Raw genomic sequence first — 15,503 nt, 5'->3', positions numbered from 1 at the left:
CTCAATGGGATAGTAAATGCCATTCATTTGGGAATTATAAAAGCCTACAGCAAAGGCTGAATCAAGCACTGGGCAGACTCTTCTTTGTTTTGTTGTAAAAACTAAATGAAAAATCTGATAGCCTGCCCTTAGCTGAAGGACAGAAATTTGCTTCTCTATTATCTTGCACTGATTGGTGCTGATTTGTGCCTTTTCCTCCCACTTTGCTATGAAGCCCTCATCAGCAAAATCACATCCAGAAACCAAAAACTAAGTAGAGAGTGCATTTGGATCACCCTAGTAAGCTACTCCATTTTCATATCATTGAAAATAAAGGGCCTAACTCTGATTAGTGGGGTAGCATGAGGCAGAGGCAGTGGTTACAGCAGACATCATGCCATTGGACACCCCTAAGCACTTGTGCATGTCCTCAACCTGCCCTGCTGGTGCTGATTTTCCTTATCTCTAAGGTGTGTAGAAACATAATAATATATGTTTTGGATTTTTTTAAAGTTGTGGTTCCCTTGTAGGGGAACTGACCTATTGTAAGAACAAGCAAATATCTGCAGTAACCACCAACAAACTCCAAGATGCTGCCTTTTCCAACACCTGGGTTTGCACGGCTAACAATGTCCTATCTGAGTGTGGGCTGCTTTTGTAGTGTGTCCATACTGAAAAACTGGCTGAAGGCTTGCAGTGCAGGGGGCTACATCTGGCTGGTGTCAGTCATTAGCAGGATTGCTCAGGCCTCACTCCTAGGGACAGTTCTCTTCCACATATCCATCAATGCATGCAGGAGTCAAATGCACCATTAGCAAGGCTGCTGATGATACCAAACTGGGAAATGCTGTTGACTCTCTTGAGGACAGGAGGCCTTGAAGAGAAATCCAGATAGTTTGAACACTGGGTAGTTTAATTGCAATTTAACAAGTCCAAATGTCAAATTCTGCACCTGGGCTGGAGCAAGGCCAGGCACAAGTATAAACTGGGAGAGGAGTGGCTGGCAAGCAGCCTTCCAGAGAGGGATCTGGGGGTGCTGGCTGACAGCAGGATCAATGTGAATCAGCTGTGTGTGCCCAGGCAGCCAAGAGAGCAAAGCCCATCCTGGGCTGATCAAACACAGCATCACCAGCAGCTGGGCAAAAGGGGAGATTATCCCACTCTATTCAGCTTTGCAGTAGCCTCACTGGGAGGGCTGGGTGCCCTTCTGGGCTCCACAGTTTAAGAAGGTCGTGAAGGTGAGTGAGTATATCCACAGGAGGACAACAAAGCTGATAAAAGGGTTGAAATGAATATTCTATGATGAGTGGAAAAGAACTTGGGCTTGTCTAGTTTGGAGAGAAGGCTGAGCGGCAACTGATCCCTTATCCCTGGGATCCAGTGAGATGATATGTGGAAATGGTTTAAAGTTGCATGGGGAAAGTTCAGACTGGACATTAGGAAGCATTTCTATACTAAGATGGTGGTCAAACACTGGAACAGGCTTCTTAGAGAGGTGATTGATGCCCCAAGTCTTTAAGAGGCCCTTGATAATATGCTTTGACTTCTGGACAACCCAAGTCTTTAAGAGGGCCTTGATAATATGCTTTAACTTCTGGACAATCGTTAAGTGGTAAGGCAATGGGACTAGATGATCATTCCATTCCATCCCTCAGCAGAGGAGAACTGCTCTGTTTCCTTCTTGGTGTACCAGCTATGCAGTAGAGACAAATTCCTTCCAGTTTAAGGAGCATCGGAGTCCAGGGCTCATCACCAAACTTGAATTGCAGCCCTTGAGAAAAGGATTTTTGTTTTTACTGCTCTACCCCCTCTCTGTACAGTACAAAAGTGTCTTTCATTTTCCCTACTTCACTGCTTCAAGGGATTTTCCAGGAAGTAAATGCACCAGCCTGCTGCAGGACCTGCATCTCCATGTTCCAGGAATCACAGGTTTCTCTCTTTCAAAGGCAGAAGGATTCCAGGATGGTGCTACAGGAAGTCAAAACTATGAGTTCAAAATTTTGGTGCCCTCAGACTTAGCAGATGAAGCATTCAGTTCATGTAAACCAAGATAAATCTACCAAACCTGGCAGAGACTGGTGCTATCCAAATTTGGAGTGAATGTGTGCCTCATGTCAAGGCCAGGGAGCTGTCACCGAATCTGTTTTCTCATATATGTGGGACAGTTAAAATCTTCTCTCCTCCTGCATGGCTTCAGCTCAGGAAATCAAAAGCCTTTCTTCCCATGCCACCAAGGATGGGACTTTAGCATGAACTTGACTGTCCTGAAACTAAAGCCCTTGCTTAAACACAACCCCAAACACGTGTGCAGGTTAATCAGAGGTTTGTCAATCCTCTATAGAGCAGAGCTGTTTACGGTCAGTAGTACCATAATTGGGGTGGCGTAGAGCCCTCATGGAATGGTGAGACGGCACCTCCACCCTCCGGAGCCAGCCGTGCATTACCCTTGGCACGGCTGCCAGCATTCTTCTGTGCCCTGCCCCATCGGGTCAGGCTGTCCCCAGCACCTGCCTCCACCAGCAAGCTGCCCTCTCCACAGCAGCAGGATTTCAGGCACAGGAATACAGCTTGGAAAACTGTTGCACATGTGTTTTATCCAAAGTAATTTCTCTTCTTCAGTTAGTTTAGAAGACATTTTGTTTTGCAATGATTTCATTTAGAAAACCTTACTGGACTCAAAATCCCCTTTGGTCATTGAGTAGTTTTATGACAATTCTATACTAAAGCTTAATAGAAGTAAAAAAAACCTAAAACCACAACAAAGCAGTGTCTTACCCTCTGCCCTGAACTTATGGAAAAGGAAATGTTTTCCAGTATAGCAGCTCCTCCTTCACCGTATTTGGCTGTAAGGTCTTTCACAGTCATTTGGCCCCCAGATGGCCAGCTCTTCTCTTCCTTCACATGCCTGTTTGCAATTACAAGGGCATCTGAAAACTGATTGTTCTTCTGTGGCTTAATGCTCTTTGTCTCTTCTGTTGGCATGTCAATGAATTTAAATATTCGTCCGACAGACCGCATCTACAAATCAAAACAAACAGCATTCTAATTGTAAGTCATACTAAACTATTTAAACAAACGAAATAAAATTGTTCCTTATTCCTAGCCAGAACACTGAGTCTTTTTTCTGTGTAAATTACTGTCATGAGTAACCCAAAACTTTATTGTATTCCATATCTATCAGTGCCCAAAAACTATGAATGTCTCTTTCAGACCTAGAACTGGAATTGCAGGTCAGCTGCAAGGTGCTGCTCCCTAGGAAAGGTTGGGGCACCCAAGCCAAGTCCCTCCTGTTCCCGACAGCATTTCTGGTGGGCTTCCAGCTGTACCAACTCTGAAGAACTGCATTTCGCCATTAGAAACTGGTTTTGCAGATGCTGTTGTGGATGAGCGGGTCTGGGGGGCCGAGCTCCCCCAACCTAAACCCGCACAGCTCGGAGCGCTCCAGCCCCAGGTTGTTGCTTAAATCTCCTTATTCATTCCTTATGGGTGGAAAGAGATCCGTTGAAACTAAGGGGAGGTAAATAATTTTAAAGTGTCCACCTTTTAAAACCAAGACATCTACACTATGATGTATCTCCAAAGGTAGGCTACTTCTCTCTAGAGCTCTAGATTCCATTACATTTGTTCTACTGACATTGGTCCAACTTGTGATTCCTCTTGCTTCCTTTTTAAATGGACATAGTAGCTCTTTCTCTCTTAAAAAATGTATTTTGAAAAGTGATTACCTGTATCTAGAAAAACAAAGTACAGTCATAAAAACAACATGAGTCACTTAAACTCTTCTGTTCAAGAAGGTATGGGGTTGCCCAAAACCTGAAGTTCTTTGAATTATGACTGATCTCCAAAGATCAGTAGACTGCATGGGATTTGAAAAATGCAAGGCAATAGCATTAAGTAAAAAAGGAACAATCATTAAGCAGTAACATTTGAGTATTTATGAGAAATTATAGTTTTAAAAAACTTAGTAGGAAGTTCCATGATAATTAATTTTGTATCAATAATTATATATATTAGGCAAAGTAATAAAGTCTTGTAGTTCATGAACTTCAGACAGAAGTTGCTAATCTGCTGTCTTGGCACATTTTCAAAGGAACATGGGACTCTAGATCTTATTTTTATTAAATGGGTCAAGGGTCAATAAATAATTAATCTCCTTCACTACAGCTTCGCTGCTCAGGTGATCAGAAAACATATTTTTTACTTTATGGATGACTTTGCTGTTATAGCTTTATTAATCTTAAATTCTAATAAGCTCCTTTTACTATCTGCTTTCCCCATTCATTTATGGAGGGACACCTTAGATCCAACCACCCTTTGTTCTCTAGGACTAAAGAAAATCCAGGTTCAAACCACTCTCTTAATATATGTTCTCCCTCTCCAAACTCCCCAGTTCAAATCAAGCTTTCCTTTCTAACCAGAATGTACACAGCATTTTGGATGATGTTTTACCAGGACATTATACAAATGCATTGTTACTTCCCTATCTATATGAGGAATATCTGCATTAACACATCCTAGCATCATGCACTGTTCTCTTCACAGTCACATCTTATTAGTCAGCCTTTGAGTGAGGGGTGGTTAGCCCAGCTTTCCTTCATTTAGCCATTTCTATCCAAGATCCTCACAACTGAGGTTATTCTTAGCAGTCCCTAAATTCAAGTCTTTGCATTTTCATTACTAGAATCTATTTAATATCTACCATTTGAAGTCACGTAATACATTTAAACTCCCAGGATCCTTTATGCCAGCACTGCCTTTCAGCTCTGTGCCATTGGCAGATTTCTTCAACACACTTTTTTATTTTGTTGAGAGCATTTTAAAAGGATTAAAATTAGCTCAGTCAGCAATCTAATCTTTGTTAAGTAGCCTCCCTACAGGTTAACACTTACAGCTTAATGCCATTTCCTTTCTGACCAACTCATTAACTAGTTTAAAGTTCTTATAATAATCCTGATATCCTTCATTTATATAATTCCTAAAACAGAGCCACAGTCAATGCTTTACTGGAGGCAAATAAGATCTATTACATTACTTTTGTCTGGAAAATAAATAATCACACACAGTTAGGAGGGCAGTCTGATGCATCCCTAATGTCAGCAAACCTAGGTGACTCCAATCTATAAGCATCACACTTTTAATTAATTCTTAAAAATAGTTTCTAAAGACTGCTGCTATCACACTAACAAACTGATAGTAGTATCAATGTAGTAGTATTCATTTCTCCTTCCCAACAAAAAATTGACAGTTGTTTTATGTATCTGAAGTGTCCATTATAAGATTTCCAGCTTTTCGGCCAGCTCTTCCTGAACACTTGGATGTGAGGTCTGCTCTGCCTGGTATGGGTGGCATTGATCCAGTCTGATTCAAATGTTTAAGTGAAGTATCCAGCTGCAGAAACAATTCACTCCTAGCTGAAGATTCTGATTTTAGATGGACTGACTCACAGGTGGTCACAGGTGTGTGTCCCTCCACAAACTGTACAATTTAGGGAGACCAGGATTCTAGCTGCCTTGCATGTAATTCCTGCCTCAGATATTATAAATCCCATTTCTACCTTCTGCTCCACTTTTAAGTCCACATATTAAACCCTGCCTTTTTAGTGAAAATTAAGATCAAGTATTTCTCCAGCTTTTGAGCCATTTGCAAGCCTAACTCTGATTTTCACAGAATCACTAGTTTGGAAGAAGCCTTCAAGATCATTCAGTCCAATCTATACCCTAACACCTCAACTAGACCATAGCACTGAGTGCCACATCCAGTCTCGTTTTAAGCACATCCAGGGATGGTGACTCCACCACCCCTGTCAAGTTTTTCTTCTCTATCTGCTTCTTGACCTCCAACACATAGCTTGTTTAGGTTAACATTAAAAGCCATCCTGTAGAGGCTGTAATTCCTAATGTACTGTCAGAGACCATTGTTCATGCTGGCAGTCCTAGAGTCTTCAAAATGTCCTATTTCTCTCCTGTTCAGGAAACAAGTTTTGGCTCCTTTCTTGAAGATGTGACTTCCCTTTACATTGAGGTACCTAAGTGCCTCAGACCGACTAATTAATTAATTAGATTCCTTGTTTTACAAAAATTTGTTCCTGTAAACAACATACATTCTCTAATCCATATCCTCAGAAATATATTTCTGTTTAATGGTATAGTGGAAAACCCTTTGTACATCTTTGTTTAACTGCTTTTATACCCTTTCTGAAAAGTGCTTTGACATATTAGGTACAATTCCTTTCTGCTGTTCAATCCCAACTGAAAAACTGTTAGGTAGATTTTCTGTGTGGAAGCAAATGTAAGGAAGTCCTGGGATCATAGCTTGTATCTCAGCATCTTGAAACACAATTGTGACAGAAGTTCTAAAAAGCATGCTAACACACAAGCCTATCAATTCTTATTTCCATCTCAGCCCCTGTGCAAGATGGAAAAGCATGGTCATCATCATGTTCGTGTATATATGTCAGCTCTTTTTGGTGATGCAAACAGAACACCTCAGATCAGGCTGATAATTTTCTCCCATCTGACTGTCAGTAGTAAATCCCACAATGAGCACCATGCAGTTATTTTAATTGGTGTTTGATGATACCTTTGTTTTCAGAAATTTTAGCTTTACAGAAATACAGCCATTATAGAAATTAAGGTCTTTCTTGGCTTCACCAAGAGCTGTGAATGTTTGTACAGGCAGAGATTCCCCATAACTGCCCAAGAGGTCATACCAATACACAGTCTAATGTCTGCTGTGAAGTCAGCTGGATGAAGAGCCTTCCTATACAAAAGAAAATTTCATCCCAGTGTCTGAGCTCCCCTGACAGACTTATCAGTTATGTATGCAGATATTTTAGACAGTTTAATAATTTCAAAATCAATTCCGAATTCCTTGTTCTAGAGCTTGTACTATGATTTAAATCTGGGCAGAATGTAGCATGTCAGGAACATTTCATAAAAATACCCATTCTTCCTTTCACAGGGAGAAGTGTTCTGTCATTCATAATGACAGGTATAGGATAGGTGACAGCAAGTTTCTTATCCATTATTCACTTCAGTACTGTGCCAGCTATATTAATGTTCTTTAACTACTGCTTTCGAATAAAGGAGTGTATTTACTATTTTCATCCCTAAGTCTATAGCATAGTACACTATTTTTAGCCTTGCCTAATTGTATTTTGCTGAGATTTAAATAGCACTGCAAATTCTTTCACTTATTTTCTCATTAATATCACTCAAACTCTTCTTAACTTTGAGGGCGTATTCATAACATAATTATATAATTCATGTTTCCAGAAGGTGGAAGAAGTAATTATTTTACAAGTAAGCTAATAGGGTTCATTTAATCAGATTCTGTATTATCTTCTACTAAAAAGAAAGCACTCATTCTCTTCAGGTACACAGAGTGTTCAATGGCTGTGTTGCCAGACATCACCTCCTCACAAACACACTGCTTGGAAAGTGCACTGTGCAGCTGGGAGGTCCTGTAGGAGACTGATCCAGTGGTTCATATTATTAAAAATCCCATGCATTAGGTCATATTGGGTGCACTTACAGGATGTATACTTCTCTTCCAAACTGCAAAAAAATTAAATATTTAGTTCATTTAAAACTTTGACTGATTTTTTTCTCTTTTACCCACTGTTTGCAGGCAGGCAAGAATGTCCTAAAGATTATTTTCTTCATTATGTTCCCTTCCAGAAGACCAACACCTTCCCTTCCAGAATTCCAGAGGACTGGCATTCTGATGCAGATTTTACAGCCAAGTATTTACTCTATTTAAACTTAAACTTTGGAAATTAAAAGTTTTCTCAGGTTTCCTGCCAACAGTAGTAAAAACCATATTAAGATCATGTAGATTAAAAAAAAAAAACCCAGAAAAGAAAAAACAAAAAAACCCAAACAAACAAAAAATCACTTTAACAGGTTAAAGAGAAATAGTATTGTAATACAAAAGCATTAAAAATCATCTGTAAAACACCATTATTTTTCACAGCTGTACTTTTAAATTTGGTCCTTTTCTCTACCCTGTATTACTTTAATTCTTCAGCATTCCTGAAGGATGGGTACAGGGTGGGGCACTGTGACATTTAGCAAGTTGGGTTTTAATATCTCTTTTGGGAATTCTTTTTATATCTCCTTATATAAGTAATCTTGGCAACAGTAAAAGCACAGCATTTTGTCTTTCCCTGATAAAAGGAACTGTCCTTCACAGTTAAAGCACTGCTACTGCAGGATATACATCAGTGAAAGAAGAGGTTAGAAAGCATTAAAATAGTCCACAGGGACTAGCTAATGCTTATCTGTGAAAGCAGCACGTACCGAAAAAAATTATTTTGTATTTCCTTATGAAGGAAAAAGAAAATTCAAAACACTAAAAGACTGCCTAGAAGGATAAGGAAAGTCTGGAAAATTTGCAGAAATTATTAAAGTGAAACAATAAATCTAGCCTAATTCATAGGTTTAAATTAAACAATGGATAGCTGTCAGAGTGACCACGTATTGGAAGGAGGATTTGGAGGGTTGTTTTTAAATAAAGGCAGAGCAGAAAAAGCATCAGGGCTGTAGAGAATGAAATGCCAAAACCATTAAAACATTATGGTGTATTAAGAGACAAAAGGGATTTTTAATTTAAAGCCAAATCTGTTCAACAAAAATTGCTTCAAAGACAGTATCTGTGTATGTAGAAATAAAAACCAACCTAAGAGTTCAGATTTCTTCAATCTGTGTGCTACTGTCATGGCAAGATCAAGGAGATTGGGTGGTATAAAGTCAAATTTGCCACCTACCCATCTGTTTGGCCAGCTACTCCTTTGGACATGGCTTTCAACTACTTGCAGAAATCTCCAGCTTATATGACAACCAAAAAACTGCTACCTACAGATGTGCTATTCACTCAGGCACTCTAGTCTGCAGGCTTGTAAACACAGATATCACAGCTGCTCAAGGAAGGACAGGAGTGATGTCAACTAGAGCGGTGTGTGCCTATCTGTAACTGGAGACATGTGGAGATGTGTCAATTCCAGTCAATCTGGTTCTGTGGGGAGTTTCAAACTACCTCTAGAGAGAAAATCAGAATATAACTAAACAGACTACTAAGTCAGGCAACCCTCTGCAAAACACCTTTAGCCAAATAATTATAAAATACTTTCAATAGGGAAGTGCTAAATGCAGAGTGTACAGAGTGGGAATAAATACATCTGTATCACCCAGTGAAGCAGTTTTATTATCTTGACACCATCAAGCTAATTTTTATCTACCTGTGCACAGGAACAGCATTTGAATGTCAAGAAAACTGTCCTGCCATAAATATCTATTGGTTTCTCATCTGGGATACCTGAAGATTCACGTTATGAAGGTGAGCAGTTATCCACTGCTAAAAGATGTCCAGAGGATCCACCTATAACCTGATGGGCCTTAGAAGGCTATCAATAATATAATGCAACACATAACATAACATAACATAACATAACATAACATAACATAACATAACAAACATAACCTGTGCTCCAGCACTAAGTCCTTTATCATAATACAGAGCAAAGTACTCAGAAATGTCTAGAGCAACTTGAGACTCCCGTTCCAAGGGAAAGGGAGTGATTTTCTTCTTGCTAATAGGTGATAGGTGACATTTTAACATGACTATACTTTTTAAAAGGGGAAGTTGTTCTTTTTTAAAGCACAATTGTGTCCAGCACACTCTGAATCCTACAGTAAGATTTCCTGTTGCTCTTGTGAAACACTTCCAGTTTGTATTAAGCTGTAATATGCACACATGATTTGTACACAGATTTTTATACCTAAAGTGATCACATTCTACCTTACAGGGGATGGAGTTTACAAATGAGAGTGAATGAACATGGTTGTTGCTGTTGTGGTTTTGGGGGATTAACCTACTAGAGAGCAGCTTTGCAGAGAAGGACCTGGGAGTCTTGGTGGATGACAAATGGACTATGAGCTGGCAGTGTGCCCTTGAGGCCAGGAGGGCCAGTGGTAACCTCGGATGCTTCAGCGAGAATGTGGCCAGCAGGTCAAGGGAAGCGATCCTGCCCCTCTACTCGGCCCTAGTGAGGCGACATCTGGAGCGCTGTGTTCAGTTCTGGGCTCCTCAGTACAAGAGAGACAAGAAGCTACTGGAGAGGGTCCAGAGGGGGGGCCACAAAGATCATTTGGGGTCTGGAGCATCTCTCTTATGAGGAGACTGCAGCAGCTGGGCCTGCTTGGTCTGAGAACGCTGACGGGGTCACATTAATGCACACAAGTATCTCAAAGGCGGGGGTCACTTGGATGGGGCCCGGCTCTTCTCAGCGGTGCCCAGTGACAGAACCTACAGTGGCTGTAAACTAAAACACAAAACCTTTCACCTCAGCATAAGGAAGAACTTTTTCACATTGAGGATGACAAAGCACTGAACAGGCTGCCCAGGGAGGGCGTAGAGTCTCTCTGGAGACATTCAGACCCCACCTGTGGGGAGTGCCTGTGCCACCTGCTCCAGGTGACCCTGCTCGTGAGGGGAGTTGGACTAATGAAATCCAGAGGTCCCTCCATACCCTGACAATTCTGTGATTTACCATCACATTTCGCTTCATTTTTTAGTCACGTAACTACTGTTCAGCAGGTCTTGTAGTCACAGCAATGAAGCCCTTTCACAAAATGCTTGCCCTTAAAGAGAGGTTGTTCATAACAAAGCAAAGGAGGAGCTAGCATAAAATGTTTGGTGGCTAGGAAACACTGCTGAATGGCCATCAGCTTTCTTGACTGTCAGCAGTCACATGTGCAAACAAGAGACTAGATGCTGTAAGTGGTTAATTCCTTGTTCTGAAGCTCTTAATGATTTCCCTTGGGATGAATCTAGTTGAATAACATATTAGAAAAAAATTAATGTTAGACTTGCAAATATTGCTTCACCATCTGCCCCAATTATATATTTTTAATATGACAATCAAATTCAATTAATCAGGATTTAAGGGACTCTGAAATCTGCTGTAATTTTTTTATCTTCCGATCCTGAAAAACTTGGCTCAAGAAGCTCATTTAGGGTTCAGAGTGGGTAAGACAGGATGTGGGAGATCTTTCTCCTCAGAAATTTTTTTTGTTTTATAAGACTACGGTATTTTATTACACAAATTCTGTCTAAAATAAATCCTAGAGTGAATGAAGTAGAAAGAGATTAGTAACTATTAAATTTTAAAATAAAAACTTAAATTTTCATACATTTAAGGTAATGTATGATGTAAAGTGTAAGAACAAAGATTCTTTTATGAGTTTCCTGTCTGCTTCACATATCTCAACAAACAGGTGATAAGAAGGTAACCTTGTGAAATACTCTGTTTTAAAGCCAGTTCTACCTATTCAAATTACATATGAATGCAAAGTCTTATGACAGAGGGTATTTTACATAAAATCAGAAAAAGACTGCCAGGGAAGTCAAGGACAGATTTCTAAATCGCTATTGATAATAGGTGAAAGGAATTCAAAAACATCCCTTGTGATCTGCTAAGTAGACCAATGAAGATATAATGCATATATAAATACAGGAAATATAACCAAGGAAAACAACCCCAAGCCTTTTCAAGGTTTTCTTATCACTGCTACATCTGCAATCTGAGTCCTTAAATGCAAGTATTTGCTGTTGCCTATTCCAGGCCAGAAAAATTTCCAATCATGGAAAAACTCAGTTTGTGCCATTCCAAAGCCATTAGTTTGCTATCAAAGGTATGAAGGAAACTTTTATGAAGGAAACTCATCTGCATAATATTCAACTCTGAAGATAATTCACTGCACAACCATAATCAAAAACATAAGGCAATTCCTCAAAAGAAAGCACAGCACAGTGCATTTTTGCTTACCAAACTATCAACATCTATGCTTGAGTTTACTGCCCACTGCAAGGTTCCCATGATGTTCATAGCTAAAGTAAGAATAATTCCAGCTGTACCTTGTCCATCACCTGTGGAGAGAAAAATACATTCAATTTCTATGCAAATAAAAATCCATTAGAAAACAGAAAATTAGCATGTATATCTTAAAATGCATATTCATACTCTCTCCTCCTTTATTTCATAGAGAAAACATGGATTTGTTAATCATAAAAAGGGCTAAGACCTAAATCATATTTAAACATCTGGCCCTGACAGTGAATTCAATAGAACCCTTAATCTTGCTTGGCAGAAGAAAAAATTAAGTCTTGGTACTGAACCTGTAAACAGAATCAGGTCTCTGCAATCTTGATTTGATTTTCCTTTTTCCAATGCACATGAATCTGTGAAATTACTCTTATCTAACTAAAACACCACAGACAGCTAACAACTTTAAAATTCAAAAGGTCTTACATTTTCATTTCTTTGACAAATAGAGGACATTCTCCTTAGTGTTCCACAAAAATGCAGACGTAAATTGTTTAGCTTTAATTGTTGGCTGTAACAAGCATGGGATTTCCCAGGGATTTTCCTTTATGACTTCATACAATACAATAGAAGCATTTATTCTACCACATTGTTTATTTTTAAACTCACTACATGTTAAATGGAATTGAGCATTTAAGCCAAATGCCTTTCTATGATTTCTCCATTACTTATACAGTTTTCTTCAATAAGCCTCCTTCTGTTTTTCTTATAGACATCTCGTTATGTAAGTAATTATAAAAGTAAGCAATAAAAACAAAATATTTCTCGTGAAAACTGATAGAGTAAGAAAAGGAATTCAGTGTTGCTCCGAGGGCCTATTATTTACAACAACAAAGGTTATAACGGTGACAAGATGAAAAATTTTAATATTTTTTAAAAGTGTTTCTAACCCCTTTTCTCAAGTAAAACATCCAGGACAACTAACACAAGAAATTATTTTCTAAAATGTCCAAACTACTAACAACACAGGGTGAGAAATGAGAAGGACAGCAGGGAACACTTCTTCCCATGAATGGTAGGGCAACTAGAAGTCTCCTTAGTAACAAAAGTACTGTAGGTGCCTATTTTCATACAGAAGTATTTGTGTGGTGTCTCCTTTTGTAAGGAGAGATAGAGGTCCTTCTACAAGAAATAGAGGATAGAATTTCATAAACTATACAATATTTGATAAATTACAAGCTCTTATACAATTCCTTTTCAACACTGAAGTATGGCTGAAAGAAATCTGAATATTGTTAGATTTTAAAACCTCCTCCATAAAATCATCCAGCTCTTGTTCATTACTGGCCATAATGCACAGGATCTGTAAGTTCAGCGTAAAACTTGGAGAGGTAGAACCATGTCCAAACGTAACAAAAGCATAGTGAATAAATATTTGAAGTAATCTCTAGCTGAATTTTTCCACAAAAATGACCTACTAACATTTTTGGGGCATCCTACTCCTAATTTTTGCTTGTTGGAGGCTGGCTACGCCTGGCAAGTCATGGGCACCACCTCAAATACAAGTAATATACAGTGTGATTCTCATTCATATGCTGTGTTTACTTGGAGTTATTTTTCAGGACATTTTTTAATAGAATTTTCAAAACTTCACATAGAAAAATGGGTCAGTAGGTTGGGAATTAAAGAACTGGACAAAAATTTCTCCTAATTGTGTGGTTTTTATTAAAACTTTCCATGACTTAGCCATTTGCAAGTGAGGGGAACATTAACTTCTATTTACTAAAAACCTTTGAGCTATACAGCTGTGATCAACATCCAATCTTCTCAGAACACTAATGTGGTTTCAAACTCATGAGATACATTTTACAGCAATTACTATCAAGGAAATGAAAGTTTTGTCCCTTCAGTTATTACTTTCAGATTTATCCCTTTAATGAGTTCTCTACAATATTAGACTGCAGGTAATAATGCTGTTATTTCTATTTTAATTAAATTGTGTTTACTATTATGACATATTTAAATCAATGCTGAATTCCACAACAGTTTATTTCTCTCTGAATTTTCTAAAGCTGAGCAGTTGAAAAGAAGCAGCAGACTTTCATTTCAGTTTTCAGGTAAAGTTACCTTACCTGTAGTTAGGATAGAGATAAATGCCACAGCAACAAAAAAGAGAACAAAAATAATTTCTATCCTCATCTGGAACCAGCGCAGTGTTGACAGGTAGAGGAACCAGTTTGCCGTGTGTAGGTTCAGAGCTTTGTGAAATAAGGTCTCAAAATACGGCTGCCGCCCAAAAGCTCTCAGTGTCCACAGCCCCTTTAAGCTTGTAACAAGGTGGGTGAAAATTGGACTCCGAGCTGTAAAATGTTTAAATTAGAACAACATAAACATGCATGAGCAAATGCCTTTGATATAATGCAAACACCCCCCACCTCACAGCAGCCTGACTACTGCCAGTGTGGAATTTACATATGTTGTCCAAACTACATGACTGCAGTAATCCTAACAAAGGATTTACAGCAGTCTTTGTAAGAACAGGTTGAAATTGCATTCAGTGTATTGACATGAAGGGATCACAATAATTCTTCATAGTTAGCACATGACTACTTGTCTCATATCTGCTTGGGGAAGCTCCTGGCCTTCTGTAGAATGCCACAAAAGAAAGGCTGCTCCTCCCCAGCCAAAATTGATTCCTGCAATTTGGATAACTTCATTATATGAAGCTTTCTTAGCATAGGCAGAGTACTTTAATGGATTCAACTGCACTGACATGGTAATTTTAAGCAGATCTTGCATTGCATAAAAAGTGGTGAGCCAGTGGTGGATACCTGTGAACATCAAAGAAATTTAAATTTAGGTCTGAGGAACTGCAGAATTACACTTATGTAAAAGGGAAGAGGATCACCACTGTTTAAGATGCAGGACTGATTTGCTTAGGATCTGCCAGTTTGCTGCAAAGCCAGGCAATAGTGCACGGTCTACAAATTCACACTTTTGAATGAGGTTTTCAATCTAATTTGGAATATTTTAGTCTCATAGTGGGGGGAGAGAAAGGAAATTTAATCAAATCACTTATTCCGAGTACAAGCTCTTTGTGATCAAGATATATCCATTGAAAATTTTTCTTTCAAAGAAGCAAACTCAAAGAGTACATACCAAGTCTGACCACAATTTTTCAAGTTACATTTACTCTCAAGAAAACTTTATATCAGGACTTTATTTGTTTTCAGCTGCAGCAGTGATAAAAGACCATCTTTTAAAAGGCCTTTTTAATTGCTCTTTGGCAGCAGAGCATTCAGTATTGGCAGGATCAGTAATAGCCCTGGCTTTGAGGAGGTACATGCTCTGCTCACAAAGACAACGTCATCTTGCAGAAGAGGCAAAAAGAGGAGAAAGGGTGAATCACTTCTCAATTGATTTTTTGTGGATTTAAAAGTCTACCAATTTTGCTGCTCCTACCTTCAGATTCCAGTTGTTTCAGCTGCTGAGAAGTGTGGAGGAAGTATGCCCTTAACAGAATAAAGGCTGCTATCACAGGCACTGATGCCAGGAAGATGTAGGGTTCTAATATTGAGACTACTGTTATAGCGCCAATCACAATCAGTATTAACTGTAGAATGAAAGAAAAATACTATTGATATAGTAAACTTGTCATTTTATAGACTAGAGGTTGGGGATGAATCTCCTTCCTATGGCA

The 15,503-nt window shown here is 38.9% G+C and overlaps 1 protein-coding gene across 1 annotated transcript in view; it reads right to left on the bottom strand.

Annotated features, from left to right (window-relative positions):
• Positions 1-15,503, bottom strand: part of CFTR (CF transmembrane conductance regulator) — an 88,553-nt gene that overhangs the window by 13,100 nt on the left and 59,950 nt on the right. Inside the window, exons 19-22 of the mRNA XM_033059032.1 lie at positions 15,266-15,416; positions 13,936-14,163; positions 11,807-11,907; positions 2,755-2,997 (exon numbers count right to left, since the gene is read on the bottom strand). Of these exons, the coding sequence (XP_032914923.1) occupies positions 2,755-2,997; positions 11,807-11,907; positions 13,936-14,163; positions 15,266-15,416 (723 nt within the window). The remainder of the gene's footprint in view (positions 1-2,754; positions 2,998-11,806; positions 11,908-13,935; positions 14,164-15,265; positions 15,417-15,503) is intronic.

This window comes from Catharus ustulatus, chromosome 4, assembly GCF_009819885.2.
Source record: "Catharus ustulatus isolate bCatUst1 chromosome 4, bCatUst1.pri.v2, whole genome shotgun sequence".
Classification (NCBI taxonomy): domain Eukaryota; kingdom Metazoa; phylum Chordata; class Aves; order Passeriformes; family Turdidae; genus Catharus; species Catharus ustulatus.
Note: the sequence above shows the minus strand (reverse complement) of the source record. Positions and strands in the feature narration are given on the sequence as shown.